Source organism: Parasteatoda tepidariorum, chromosome 2 (genome assembly GCF_043381705.1).
Source record: "Parasteatoda tepidariorum isolate YZ-2023 chromosome 2, CAS_Ptep_4.0, whole genome shotgun sequence".
In the NCBI taxonomy this organism is placed as follows: Eukaryota; Metazoa; Arthropoda; class Arachnida; order Araneae; family Theridiidae; genus Parasteatoda; species Parasteatoda tepidariorum.
This window is the reverse complement of record NC_092205.1, coordinates 81673007-81686631: the sequence shown is the minus strand read 5'-3', so window position 1 is coordinate 81686631 and position 13625 is coordinate 81673007. Positions and strand designations below refer to the sequence as shown.

The 13625-nt window shown below is 25.6% G+C and overlaps 1 protein-coding gene across 2 annotated transcripts in view; it reads left to right on the top strand.

The window, feature by feature from the left end:
- The first annotated feature begins 229 nt into the window (after positions 1–229).
- Positions 230–13625, top strand: part of LOC107439778 (transmembrane channel-like protein 7) — a 30979-nt gene continuing 17583 nt past the window's right edge. The window contains exons 1-5 of one of the 2 annotated variants that reach the window (XM_016052477.4): positions 230–434; positions 1897–2023; positions 4113–4182; positions 5543–5811; positions 9338–9447. In XM_016052477.4, coding sequence (XP_015907963.2) covers positions 1949–2023; positions 4113–4182; positions 5543–5811; positions 9338–9447 — 524 coding nt within the window. In that variant the 5' untranslated portion in view covers positions 230–434; positions 1897–1948. Of the gene's footprint in view, positions 435–1896; positions 2024–4112; positions 4183–5542; positions 5812–9337; positions 9448–9848; positions 12339–13625 lie in introns of those variants that run through there. The other variant, XM_071177816.1, reaches the window with a different exon arrangement.

Below are 13625 nucleotides of genomic sequence, written 5' to 3'. Positions count from 1 at the left end.
GAGAACCATTCTGTTTAACTTCCGGGCCTATAACTTATTTTTGAATATGCACATGCTTTGCAGTGAAGAGCCCTTATCTCTAAATATGAAAAAAATCGCGTATTTAATTTCGGAGATACGAACGATAACCTGATTTTCATGGGCAATTGTATTTCACCCATAAGATTCTCGCTCGCTTATCCGAAAACGCATATTTTTCCCCTTCTACCGGTTTATGAGCTAGTTGAAGTCCCAACTACGCTACAGAAACGATCAGCCAGAAGCTGACTAGATCAATTGAACTCTTATAGAAAATAAACAAAAATACAATTCAAAATTTTCGTTTCTCGTTGTTTGTGAATTATTATAATTTCTATGCGAAATATTTCTGTTCCATCTTGAATTTTTGATATGACAGGAATTTCTTAAGAATATGGTTTCGATGCAAAATAAGTGTAGGAATAAAAATTTTTTAATTTGTTTCTATGCTGTGTTTTCATCATTTTAATGGTTATAATACTTAATTTTGTATTACATTACAGTATTTTATCTTCATTAGTTTTTTTTATCTAACGTTAAAATTCACGAGGGGGGATTATCGTAACACAAAAATCTCATTTAAAGTAAAATTTTAAATTGCGATTACATTATGTTAAGCTTTTTCGTATCCTAGCGCTATGTTAAGTATTAATATATTAATAATGCCATTGATGGTGCACTTAAAAGCGTTGCTTTAACGTACTATAGAATATTAATGAAATATATAGTTTTACTGGAAGGTTTTTTTGGCTCAGTCACTTTTTACTTCCTCCGTTAGGAATAGAAGTATATAATCTGTTTACTAATGTTTATATGCTTTAGTAATCTTAGCGTTTTACCATTAAACAGTAACTGTCTATGGAAACTATTTTAACAGGTTACCATTTATGGAATAAATTTTTGTATTAGAGTGACTTAAGGAAAATACGGAAATCTTATCAATGTCACTTTTGCGCCTGTTACTAAAATAGGAATCTATCTGTAGATTAAATTTTTTTTTCGTAACCTTACATATAAATCATTAAATTCTATGTTTGTTTTTAGAAACTATTTGAAATTATTAATTAATTTATTAATATGGAAATGTGGTTCTTACTATGTTTTTAGAAATTTTTTTTTAATGAAAACAAGTTTTTGAAAGTACATGTGCTTTTAATTTTTTTTAAATGTATAAAAAGAGTTTCAAGCTTAGAAGACACAAAAATTTACATTGATTGAAAAGATATTGTAGTAAGATTTCTATAGTTTACTACAGAAATATGTGCTTTTGCTTTTACTGTTTCCGAAAACGTTTAGTAAAAAATTATAAGAACAGCACCTGAAATGAAATTTTTGATTGAAACAAGTCTCTAAAACTATGTATCAGGAATTGAGTTTTAAAAGCTAAAATTTACATTGATTGTAAAGAAATAGTAATAAGATTTCTAATTGGGCTTGTTGTTTTGTTTTTACTGTTTCTAAAAATACCTAGTCAAAATTGTAAGAACAGATTTTGAAAACAAATATTTTATGAAAACAAGCCTTAAAAAAAATCTTATGTTTAGAGAACACAATATTTACATTGATTTTAAAGAATACTTATAAAATTTCTAATTCATTTGCTAATATGGATACATAGTTTTGTTTTTAAAAAACATTTAGTAGAAATTGGAAGAAAAGCTTCTATAAATAAATTTTGAATGAAAAATATTTAAAAGTATATATACGGAATTATGAGTTTAGAAAAAATAAAAACTTGCATTGAATGTAAAGGCATCCTTTTTTCCTTGATACTTTCTAGGTGGAAAGAAACTTGCCTGCCGTTTGTTTTTAGTAACCATTAAAGATATAAGATTATTGATAATAATTTCTTTACTTTAAAATTTTCTTATTTTATAGAACTTTCCATAAGACTAAAAATCAAGTCTTGCATTTATATAAGAAATTTGGCATGGAGCTTCAGAAATTAAATCAGGAATCTCATACCATTGACTTTGAATCATCTAGTGATGAATCTCATGACAAAGTAAAGAAAAAATCTTATTGTTTTAAAAATTGTTTTTGCTCTCATTTTGTAATTTATGCCTGTTATAAAAAATTTATATTTTATTTAGTATAACTTTATTTTAAATTAATTCAAATTTAAAAAGAATTTTGCACCTGAATAATATTTAAAGTTATGCATTTTAATATCTTTTAGTCTTATACTCTTTCTGAGATTCAATAATCATAGAAAGATAAACCTTAGTAATATCTTGTCTGATGTCTTGTGTTAAAACCAATTTCTTTCTTTTCTTTAGAGTAAGAAAAACAACTTTTTCTTAATGCATCAATAAGGTGGTACAACAGTTTTGTTAAAATGATCACATTCATTTCTCTGCAATTTTTTTTTCTCGTATGAATGTATACAATGCCTGCCATTTATTAAAGTTGCATTTGTTCTGGGAGAATTTGATTTTACAAAGCAGTTGATTTTTCAAACAGGCATATGTACATAGATGAAAAAAAAAAAAAAGGTTTCCAAGTTACTCTATACGTATTTGCAAATAGCTATCATAAATTATTATATTTACAAAGGGATCCAAAATTATATAGCTGATATACCAGAACATGTAAAAATTAGGATTGGGCATATAAATATTTAATCTGTAATGCCTGAAAATATCATATAAGCAATCTTTTCAAATTTTTAATGAAAATAAATTTTCTAAGTAGTTAGTATTAGTATATTGTATTAATAACTCTAACCTCTGCTTCAAATTTTTGTAGAAATTCAATTATGTTGTCAAAACAGGCAAGTTTTTTTTTTGTATGGAAAATTGGTTTATTCCTATTTAATGTCCATGTTTTCTTTTGCTGTTGTGACTTTCTGATAAACGATGAGAATTATGCAATAAGTTTTTTTTTAAATAAATAGTTATATTCATATGAGCAAATAAATATGTTTGCATCAATATACATCCAAAAGAGATACTTGAGTATGTAAAACGTTTATTAGGACACGTATTTTGTAAACTGACACAACTTGTTGGAGATGTAAAAATTTTAAGATTTTTTAAAAATGTATATTTGTTTTAACTATTTTTATTTATATTTGACATTTTGATTAAACATGCGATGGAATTTTTCAATTTGGTAAAGGGTCTTATAAATATTACTCAAAGGAATGGTAGCCTGAACCTTAAGATATAGCTGAAACATAATTGAACATGAGCAAGAACTGGTTTTTAAAATAGTCCAAAAATATATTTCTTTGTTAGTTTTAATAAAATAATTAACAAAATTGATTTATTTTAACCATACAGTTTATCCCCTTGAACATGTAAGGCATTCAATCTATTTAGTTTATTTATCTTTGACTTCCTTTTAAACCACACTGTGGCTGTTTTATTTTTTTCTCAACTGTGAGGATTAATAAGTGGGTGGTAATTACCTATCAATATTGAATGATGATGAACATCTCAGATTTTTTCTTTATTGCATATCTTTCATTTAGATTCTTGTACATTCCTTCTCATTTCATTTTTTTTTTTATTTCTTATGTTTAATTCTTCAATTCCTCTAAGAAATTAAATTCATATTTGTAGCTTTATTCTTTCCTTCATTGTGTGATTGACAGGAATTTGTTATCTATGAGTTATATATCTTTGAAAACTTGAGAAAACAAAAACTCTGAATGCTTAGACAATAAAAAAGCATAAATATTTTAAATCTTAAACACATGAACTCTAATATCTTGATTTTATTAAGGAACAGTAATGATATAGTTAAAGGATGGTTTTAATATGTTTTGATATTGTATTGATTCTGTTGCAACGGATTTAATTTTAAAAAGCTATGTTTATTTTTGATCACCCCTTCATTATTATGTGAATTGTGCAATTTATCATTCGTATTATTATTATTATTTTTAAATTTTATAGTTACACAATCACAGATTTATCTACTATTAGTATTAATGATAATATTATAATGATATGATTATTGAAATGTATGATTTTATCTGATTTATGTATCTATATACTTATTTCAGTCATATTGAATTGTAAGTGTATCATCAATATAAAATAATGTACCCAAGTAATTTTAAGTTTATCCTGAATTTTAATTTTTAGATGCTGAAAAAGCCATCTAATGTTACTTTTGCTCCTGAAACATCATTCATAAATAGGATATCATCACGAGGTAAAAATTGATTGTATTTATCATTGTTCATCATAATTTTCATAGATTTTATCTCCTTTTTTTAAAATTTCTTTGGATATCAATCTGTTTTACTTTTAATGCATGATGACTTCTCATGTGTGTTGATTAAAATGTTTAAATGACTTAAAATTTGATTTGATGATAAGTATAAACCTGTACTTCATTTTTCATATATATTTTAAACAAAATGTGAAATATATTATATAAAATTAAAATATATTATAAAATATATATTTAAAACCACAAAGAGGATTTTTTTTTTTTTTGTACAAATGTTTCAAATTTTTGAATTTTTTTTATCTTCTGTTTTCAAAAATGTGAAATGCAGATATACTTTTAGGGTTATAAATTTTTCAATAAGTTTTAAGTAATTGATTATGTAAATTTTAATAATGTATTATTAAAGTTGCATAATTGTGACTTGTAATAGTTGCATAATTTTTGTCTTGTAATAACTTATTTATTTCCTATATTGCGTTTGCATTCTTATGGTGTTTGCAACTGTCATTTTATTTATTTTCATTCCTAATTTTTTTTATTTCTTAGCAAACCTTAACACGCAGAATAATTACTTATTTTTGATGTATAAATTTTGCTAATTGAAACAGCAAATTAAAAAAAATATATCTTTATTTTATACCTCAAGCATTTTATACTACATTTTTTAAAATTCACTTATAAAAAGAATATTTAAAATACTCATATTTNGCGTTGATTAAAATTTTTAAATGACTTAAAATTTGATTTGATGATAGGTATAAACCTGTACTTCATTTTTCATATATATTTTAAAACAAAATGTGAAATATATTATATAAAATTAAAATATATTATAAAATATATATTTAAAACCACAAAGAGGATTTTTTTATTTTTTTTTTTATACAAATGTTTCAGATTTTTGAATTTCTTTTATCTTCTGTTTTCAAAAATGTGTGAAATGCAGATATACTTTTAGGGTTATAAATTTTTCAATAAGTTTTAAGTAATTGATTATGTAAATTTTAATAATGTATTATTAAAGTTGCATAATTGTGACTTGTAATAGTTGCATAATTTTTGTCTTGTAATAACTTATTTATTTCCTATATTGCGTTTGCATTCTTATGGTGTTTGCAACTGTCATTTTATTTATTTTCATTCCTAATTTTTTTTATTTCTTAGCAAACCTTAACACGCAGAATAATTACTTATTTTTGATGTATAAATTTTGCTAATTGAAACAGCAAATTAAAAAAAATATATCTTTATTTTATACCTCAAGCATTTTATACTACATTTTTTAAAATTCACTTATAAAAAGAATATTTAAAATACTCATATTTCTTTTTAATTTTAGACTCTGATGATGACATCGAAGATATGACCGAAAATGATATAAAAACTGAAATTTGTAGTGTATTGCCTAGTAATACAATTGGTCGTAAAAAATATAAAACTTTAAATAAAACAAAGACTGCAAAAGCTTCAACATTTCCTCGAAAATCTGATACAAATGAACAGCATGATGTTGATAAGCCTCGGCCACGCTCATTTGTTACAAAGAAGCCAAGTTTTCTCTCATCTCTAAATCTTCCATCTTTACAAATATCACAGTCATTTGATGGAGTAAGTTTATACTTACACATAGAAAACTACACTAGTTGATTTTGGATAGGGCACATTGTATTTACTATTCAAAACTGTCCAAAGATGTATTTAAATTTTCTCAAAATATTACTTACAATAAAATAAGCACACTTAAATGTACTTATTGTAGTATAAAATTAAGCTTGCTTATAACTAGCTTGATTTAAATCATAGATTTCATTAATTTTTTAAATTTTACAAGTTAATTATGAAAGTTTTAACTCTTTATAGATTTAGTGTAAGTTATATATGTGAAGCTTTGTCCTTGAAGTTCATTATAGTTTGAATAATTAACACTAAAGTATATGTTTCTTTCTATTTTAAGGATGTAGAATTGGTATTTTTTTTTACTTTTCTTTTACATATTATAGTTTTGGCCATTTTCATAACTGTTAGCTTTTTTCACATAAAATTTTTCACTATTTAGTTTTTAGAAAGTTTAAAATAATAGGGTTTGAACCAATTATTGTTGATTCAATTGGTTTCATTGAATATCTTTTAGCTTTCCTAAATGAAATCTCTACAAAATTTAGTTTCAAACAGAGGAATTTTGAACCACTTACTAAATGTAAACTTTTTTTTTTAAATAATATATATTTTTTTAAAGCTGTCAAATTAGTAATTTTTTTATTTTTCATATTATAGTTTTTGCCATTTTCACAACAGCATTTTTCACATGAAATTTAGTTTTAAACAGTTAAAAATGAGGGGTTTGAACCAACTATTATTGATTTAATTGGTTTTATTAAATACATTTTAAAGACATGGATAAATATTTGATAATAGTTTAATTAAATAAGTTGTTAACTTTGTCATATGAAAATTCGTCATTGCTGATTTCTGAATATTTTCGTATTGCTTAAATTAAATAAATGAAACTTCTACAAAATTTTTCTGAAAATAAGAGTTTTGGACTACTCACTGAATTATGAATACTGACTTAGTTTTTTGAACTGCTGAAGGTAGTTTTTGACTAGTATTGGTAGTTTTTGACAATACAGTCTCAGACTAATAAGCATTTTGGACATAATGCTAGAATCCATGGGAAATTTTTTTTTTCCCAGTGAATTTTTGCATCGATCAGAAACTTGTCACCTGTTTTAAAGCTTCTAAAATTTATTAAAACTATTTATTTTCATATAAGAAAATAATTTTTAGAAAAATAAATTACATTATAAAAGTTATAAGATATCCCATATTATCTTAGGTAATATTTCCTGAAAAAGGGTTCACAACACAATTTGGTAATTCATGTAAGTTTTTTGCTGAAAATGATACATAATGATAAAAGATATCAGATACATTGAAAACAAGAAATTAAAAACTGTGTTGTGAAAGTATTGCTTTTGGTTAATTTAATACTTTCACATTGTAGAATATTGTTGCCCTGTGTTTACCTCAGTTAAATGTTTTTATAATTTTTTTTATTTGTACCAATATGACACATGAAACAATATACATATTTATTCCTCGAAAACCAAATATTCCATCATTACAAATATCTCCAATACTATGTGAAGTAAGTTTGTCTTTTCTTATGGAAAGCTTCTGATATGAATTCAATTTTTTTTCCATTTTGAAATTAANCTTTGGTAATATTTCCTGAAAAAGGGTCCACAACTTAATTTAGTAATTCATGTAAGTTTTTTGTTGAAAATGATACATAATGATAAATGATATCAAATACATTGAAACTGTGTTGTGAAAGTATTGCTTTCAGCTATTTGATACTTTCACATTGTAGAATATTGTTGCCCTGTGTTTACCTCAGTTAAATGTTTTTACAATTTTTTTTATTTCTACCAATATGACATATGAAACAATATACATATTTATTCCTCGAAAACCAAATATTCCATCATTACAAATATCTCCAATACTATGTGAAGTAAGTTTGTCTTTTCTTATGGAAAGCTTCTGATATGAATTCAATTTTTTTTCCATTTTGAAATTAAATAGTTAATTAGTTTAAAAAATCAATTATGTCAGAAAAAGTCGCGAGACATTGATCATCATCTTTGGTAGTATTTTCCATAAAAGGATGCCGTGCATAGCTTGATAATGCATTTAAGGATTTTACTGGAAATAATTCAAAACAATGATATAGTATTACTTGCAGTGCCAATAAATAAAAAAATTTAGTCATGAAACGGATTGCAGTTGTTTAACATTGTAGAATATTGTTGACATATAAATATTTTGTAATTCAAGGTATATGTACTAATGTGAGTTCTGAGAAAAAATTGCATATTCACTTCTTGAAATAAATTAAAAACATCAAGAAAACTAGAATATTTACTTTTGCGCAACAGATGAAATATTTTCTAAATATATTTTTAACTATATTTTTTACTATGTTACGTAAACATATACAAAAACGCAGCTCAGAAAACAAGCCTTACATTAAAAATCATTTTTCAAATTTTGACTGTATATTTTAATGACATTAGTGAGTGTAACAATAATAATTATCATATGTGTATTTATTTTGTTGAAAAATTATTTAATTTGCTTATTTTAAATGTTTTTATTTTAACTAAAATGTGAGATGCCACACTTTTTGTTATCTCTCTACCTTGTCACAATTACACAACCCCCCCTCCCCAAGCGTGATGTCATTTATGAACCATAACTAATTTATTCATATACTTGAATTCTGTTGTTTTTCTTTCTAAAATTGCTATTAAGAAATTAATATAAAACTATGAAAATAAAAAATATTATGAATTAGCACTTTAGGTATGGAGAGCTACTGGTAATAATATTGGTACCACATTTTCCAACTACTCAGAATAGTGTTTTTAATGAGGGAAAAAAATCACAATTTCCACATCGATGTTTTTAACTGCTGTGTGGTTATCTAATGTAAACTCAAAAACTTTTAAATTACCTATCTTGAACTCTATGATAGATAAACTAATACAAAACTAATACTGAAGAATAGTTTGATACAAAAGTAACACCTTTAGATAAATTGTTGCTTATTACTACTTTGCACCAAGCCGTTTATATTTATTTTGAAATTTCGTTTACATTTCTTAAGTTCAATTTTCGTTTATATAGTTAACAGTTTTTAACATTTATATCTTAAGTTTTAATCTTGGTAAAAAGCTTTATTTATATAATGCTCTTTACTTGCACTTATCTATTCTTGACCAATGCCTTGTGAAAAACCAACATAAATTTATGAATAAAAAATATTATGAATTGGTGTATTATATATTTATTATAAAATTTTACTTACATTTATTAAGCTTATTTTTTCTTCCTTTGCTGGAAAGCTTTGAAGAATCTGGTCTCAGGTTCTGGGTTATAGTTGATTGGTTACTATATTGATACCTGCTTGCTTTAATATATTTTTTACTTCTTGATCCCAGTTTCTCACAAAAACAGTACTTGTGATAAAATCAACATAAAATTTTGAGCATAAAAAATATTAGTGCTTTAGATAGTATGTAAAAGGAAATTTTATTAATAATTGTTCAATTTAAATTTTATTATTTAGGTTGACAGTTTTGAAGAATTTGGTGCTGATCTTAATGATGAAGAAAAGAAAAAAGAATTACAAAACATAAGAAATTTTCCTATTCGAATGAGTGAGAAAAAGAAATACAGGTATTTTTATTGAGTTCATATTTCTAAACTTTTCAGTAACATCAATTATTATCATTTTTAATTTTTCTAAAATTTTGTGTAATTGAAAATGATTTTGCCAAAAATGATTTTAATTCAAAGCATTTCATATTAATTTAAGAACTTAAAAATGGAACTAATATAAAAGAGATTAAATAAATAGGAAATTTTATTTATTTGTTTTAGAGATAGTTTTTGTGTGAGGATGATAAGTCTTAAATTCCACCTCTTTCATTGTTATTAAGCAAAAGACATTTCTATTTGCAGAACTCTTATCAGTAGCTTTTTTTTATTTGCTGCTTCCGTATTATCTTATCTTTGCACTGTCTCTTTCACTTTCGATTTATTAATGTTCTCATATCTCAATTGCTTAGTAACCTGCCTTTTATTATTTAGTAATGCTCTTTAATCTGATGAGTTCTAGATATTGTCAGGTGTTTAAATTTATAAAGTTATCTTCACTGATAACTATTGTCTGAAGCCTTTTTAAATATTCATCAGTTTTTTAAAAACCTTGGATATGTGAATAACTTTCATCAGGATCCTGATGAATATAAGGAAAATATTCATCCATTTTCTTAAAATAATCTATACAGATAAATATTGAGTAAAGATGTTCACCGTATTCATCAGTTTCTAAAAAGTACCTGTGGCATAATGGATAGAAGGCATGTTAATAACATTCATCAGAATCGTGATGAATATGGGGAAAACATTCATCCGTTTTCTTTGAGAGGAAATTCAAGACACCCTCCAAATTCATCCTATCAAAATACAGTTGAGCTTCAAGAATTTGAAGGGAAAGGTAACAGTTATGTTGCAAAAATGCAAAGCAGAGATAGAACAGAAAGATTTGTGGAATTGAGGGCTGCAGATCTCCCTGAGCATTCAATTGGTTTAAATGAGCAAGCTAAAAAAGCTTCTCAGCATGATGAAGTTGTTTCTCATCCCAAAAGGCATCAATCCCATCTGAGTTCTGAATATCAAAATGAATATTCATTCAGCAAAAGAAGTTCTTCCAAGAAAGATCCAAAACTGTATTCGCAAGGTGTTGCTAAAGATGTTATTCAAACTGATTTGCATCGAGAAACACCATACATTAATAAAAATAAGAAACTGCAGCCATATACAAATAGTCATAATTATATGGAATCTAATATTTCTGTAAGTAAGCTTTCAAAAAACAAACCAAAATATATTGAATCTGATTCATTTAACTATGAAATTAATATAGAAGGTAAACAAGCAGCTAATCTGGCTAATGTTGATTATCATAAACAGCAGGATTTTTCTCGGAGTGGTATTAAAGTATCAAAAAATTATGAAGGTAATGAACAAAAAATTTCAAAAGTTAGAGAAATTAAGCCATATTATGCTGATGATGGAAATAGTGCCAGACAAGTGAATTATCAAGAACAAAGCTTAAATAGAAGGTTTATTCAACCTAATAATAATGAGCATTTTGATGACTATGAGGACTCAAAATATAATGATAGAATGAGTGCAAGACAAGTGAGTTATGAAGAACAAAGCGTAAATAGAAGATTTATTCAACCTAATAAAAATGAACCTATTAAAGAACATTTTCATGACTATCAAGACTCAAAATATGATGATAGAATTAATGCAAGACAAGTGAGTTACGAAGAACAAAATCTAAATAGGAAGCATGACTATCAAGACTCAAAATATGATGATAGAATTAATGCAAGACAAGTGAGTTATGAAGAACAAAATTTAAATAGGAAACATGACTATCGAGACTCAAAATATGATGATAGAATTAATAAAAGACAAGTGAGTTATGAAGAACAAAATTTAAATAGTAGATTAGTTCAGCCTGATAGAAATAAACAAGTTGGTGAGCATTTTTCTGACAATCAAAAGTCAAATTATGATGATAGGAATAGTGCAACACAAGTGAATTATAAAGTGCAAGATTTAAATATGAGGTTTGTTCGACCTGTCAATAATCAACAAGTTGGTGGGTATTCACCTGATTATCATGACACAAAATATGATAGTAAAAATATTGCAGGGCAAGGCAATTATCAAGAGCAAAGCGTAAACAAGAGGTTTATCCAATATTCTGATAAAAGAGAACATTTTCTTGATTATCAAGGTTCTAAACGTGATTCTCACAATAAAAAGTTTTCTGAAACATATGATTCAGAAGATAAACAAAGCACAAAGCTCTCACCTAACACAACAGAAAATTATGAAAGGGAACCCTTTGACCAATTCTCTGAGGAAACAAAATATAGCAAAGTTTTTGTCGATAGATTAGAATCAGGATCTTCTAGAAACAAAATAATATATGCTGGAAATGTATCAAAAGAAACTGGTGCTAGATCAAAAGTAAAAACAATCAATAAGCAAGAGGATAATTGTGTACCTGAAAGAGATGAAAATTTTAGACACCATAGTCACCACCAAATTGTTTTGAACGATGAACAGAGATCTATTCGTATGAGACCTGATAAACATTTTAGAGAATATCATTCAGGTGATGAATCTGTTCCACAATACCATACTGATGAATCACAAAACAATCTAAGTGTTAGAATTTCTCCCAGGAAGCGTTTTAATGATGAATCAAACAAAATTGAGAGTGATAGTATTTCTGAAAACGACACCTATTTAAAGTATGGGGATAGTCGTCAAAAGAAAGACAAAGTTATGACAATAAATGATGCTCGTATATTTTCAGACACTTTGAGACTTAAAGGAAAGAAAAGAAATTTGATTCCTTCTTTTATGGAAGTGGAAGTTTTAAATGACAAACGAAGTTGCTGGTCAAAAAAGTGCTTTAGCACTTCACGTCATTCACATGTGGTCAGTTGCTATGAAAATCAAGAGGCTCTGGATAAAAAGTTTGAAATTTTGCCATTTTTATTTCTTCAATTTTACTATTTTTTTTTCATTTCTTAAATGCCTTTAGTATTTTTTTAACTAGACTTGTAACAGTATAAATAGGTAGGATTATATTTCAATGCTAGCTACTTCTTGACTTTGTATGTTCTGTATCTATTAGCAAGTAATTTATATTGAGTGAATCCTCATTGCATGATAAACAATATAAAATAGGTTTTTTTTCCTTCACAATATGGATATTTTAGAAATTTCTACAGTTAAAAAGTGTTTTGAAATATTCTAGATAAACTCATTAGCACCAATCGGAAATATCTAAATTGTAATACAACAGAAAAAATCAAAACTGTCCAAACTTATTTTTTTATTATAAACTTTTATAAAATGTTAAAAATTAGATTAATTTTTTTTTTTAAATATCATATACTATTTCCATTTTTTTTCAATGAGGAATGAGTATTTGACAGTTAATATTAATTAAAGCAATCAATGTAAACTGTTTGTATTGGCATTTAGTGCTGTTAGTTTTACTTTTATAAAAATTTTTAGTCACTTATGATGATTAAAACAAGAGCCATAGATTTTATATACAATCATCTTGCTTAAAATAGCTAAAGATCTATTATGGTAATAAAATTTAATGCAAGCATAATATCTACCATGAATTAATTATTCATAATTTCCAGACGTTTAAGTTACGGAAATACAAAATAGAAAGAACCTATAATTGATTCTAATCCTATGCTCCTAACATTTTTACTTACTCTGGGAAAATTGCTTCTTATCTACAAGTTGGCATATTTGTTTACAAAGACAACAAAAAAATTCTTTATATCACTCAGGGTTCCTTGATATATATCAATGGATATATATCATGATATATATCAAGATATATATCCGATATTTATTTTGAAATAAATATCATGATATTTTCGATATTTTCAGCAAAATTTCTAAAATATCCCCCACGTTATTTCAAGATTTCTTTTAATCACTCCACAAACTCATGCTACCATTCACACTATCTTTACTTCCTACAAAAATCTTGTTTTAGATTGCACCTGCTNAGTAAAATAAAAATGTCCTGTATTTTGGTGATTGCAAAAGATTTTGTTTCAGAGAACCTTTTTTATTTAAAAAGAAATGTATGTTTTATTTTATAAAAATTATAAATTTATTAATTACAATTAACATTAGGAATTTAGAATGTATATAAAATGAATTATTTTACGTTTTAAATTTGTATATAATGTCTGAAAAACAATTCCTAACAATAAAGTTAATTTATA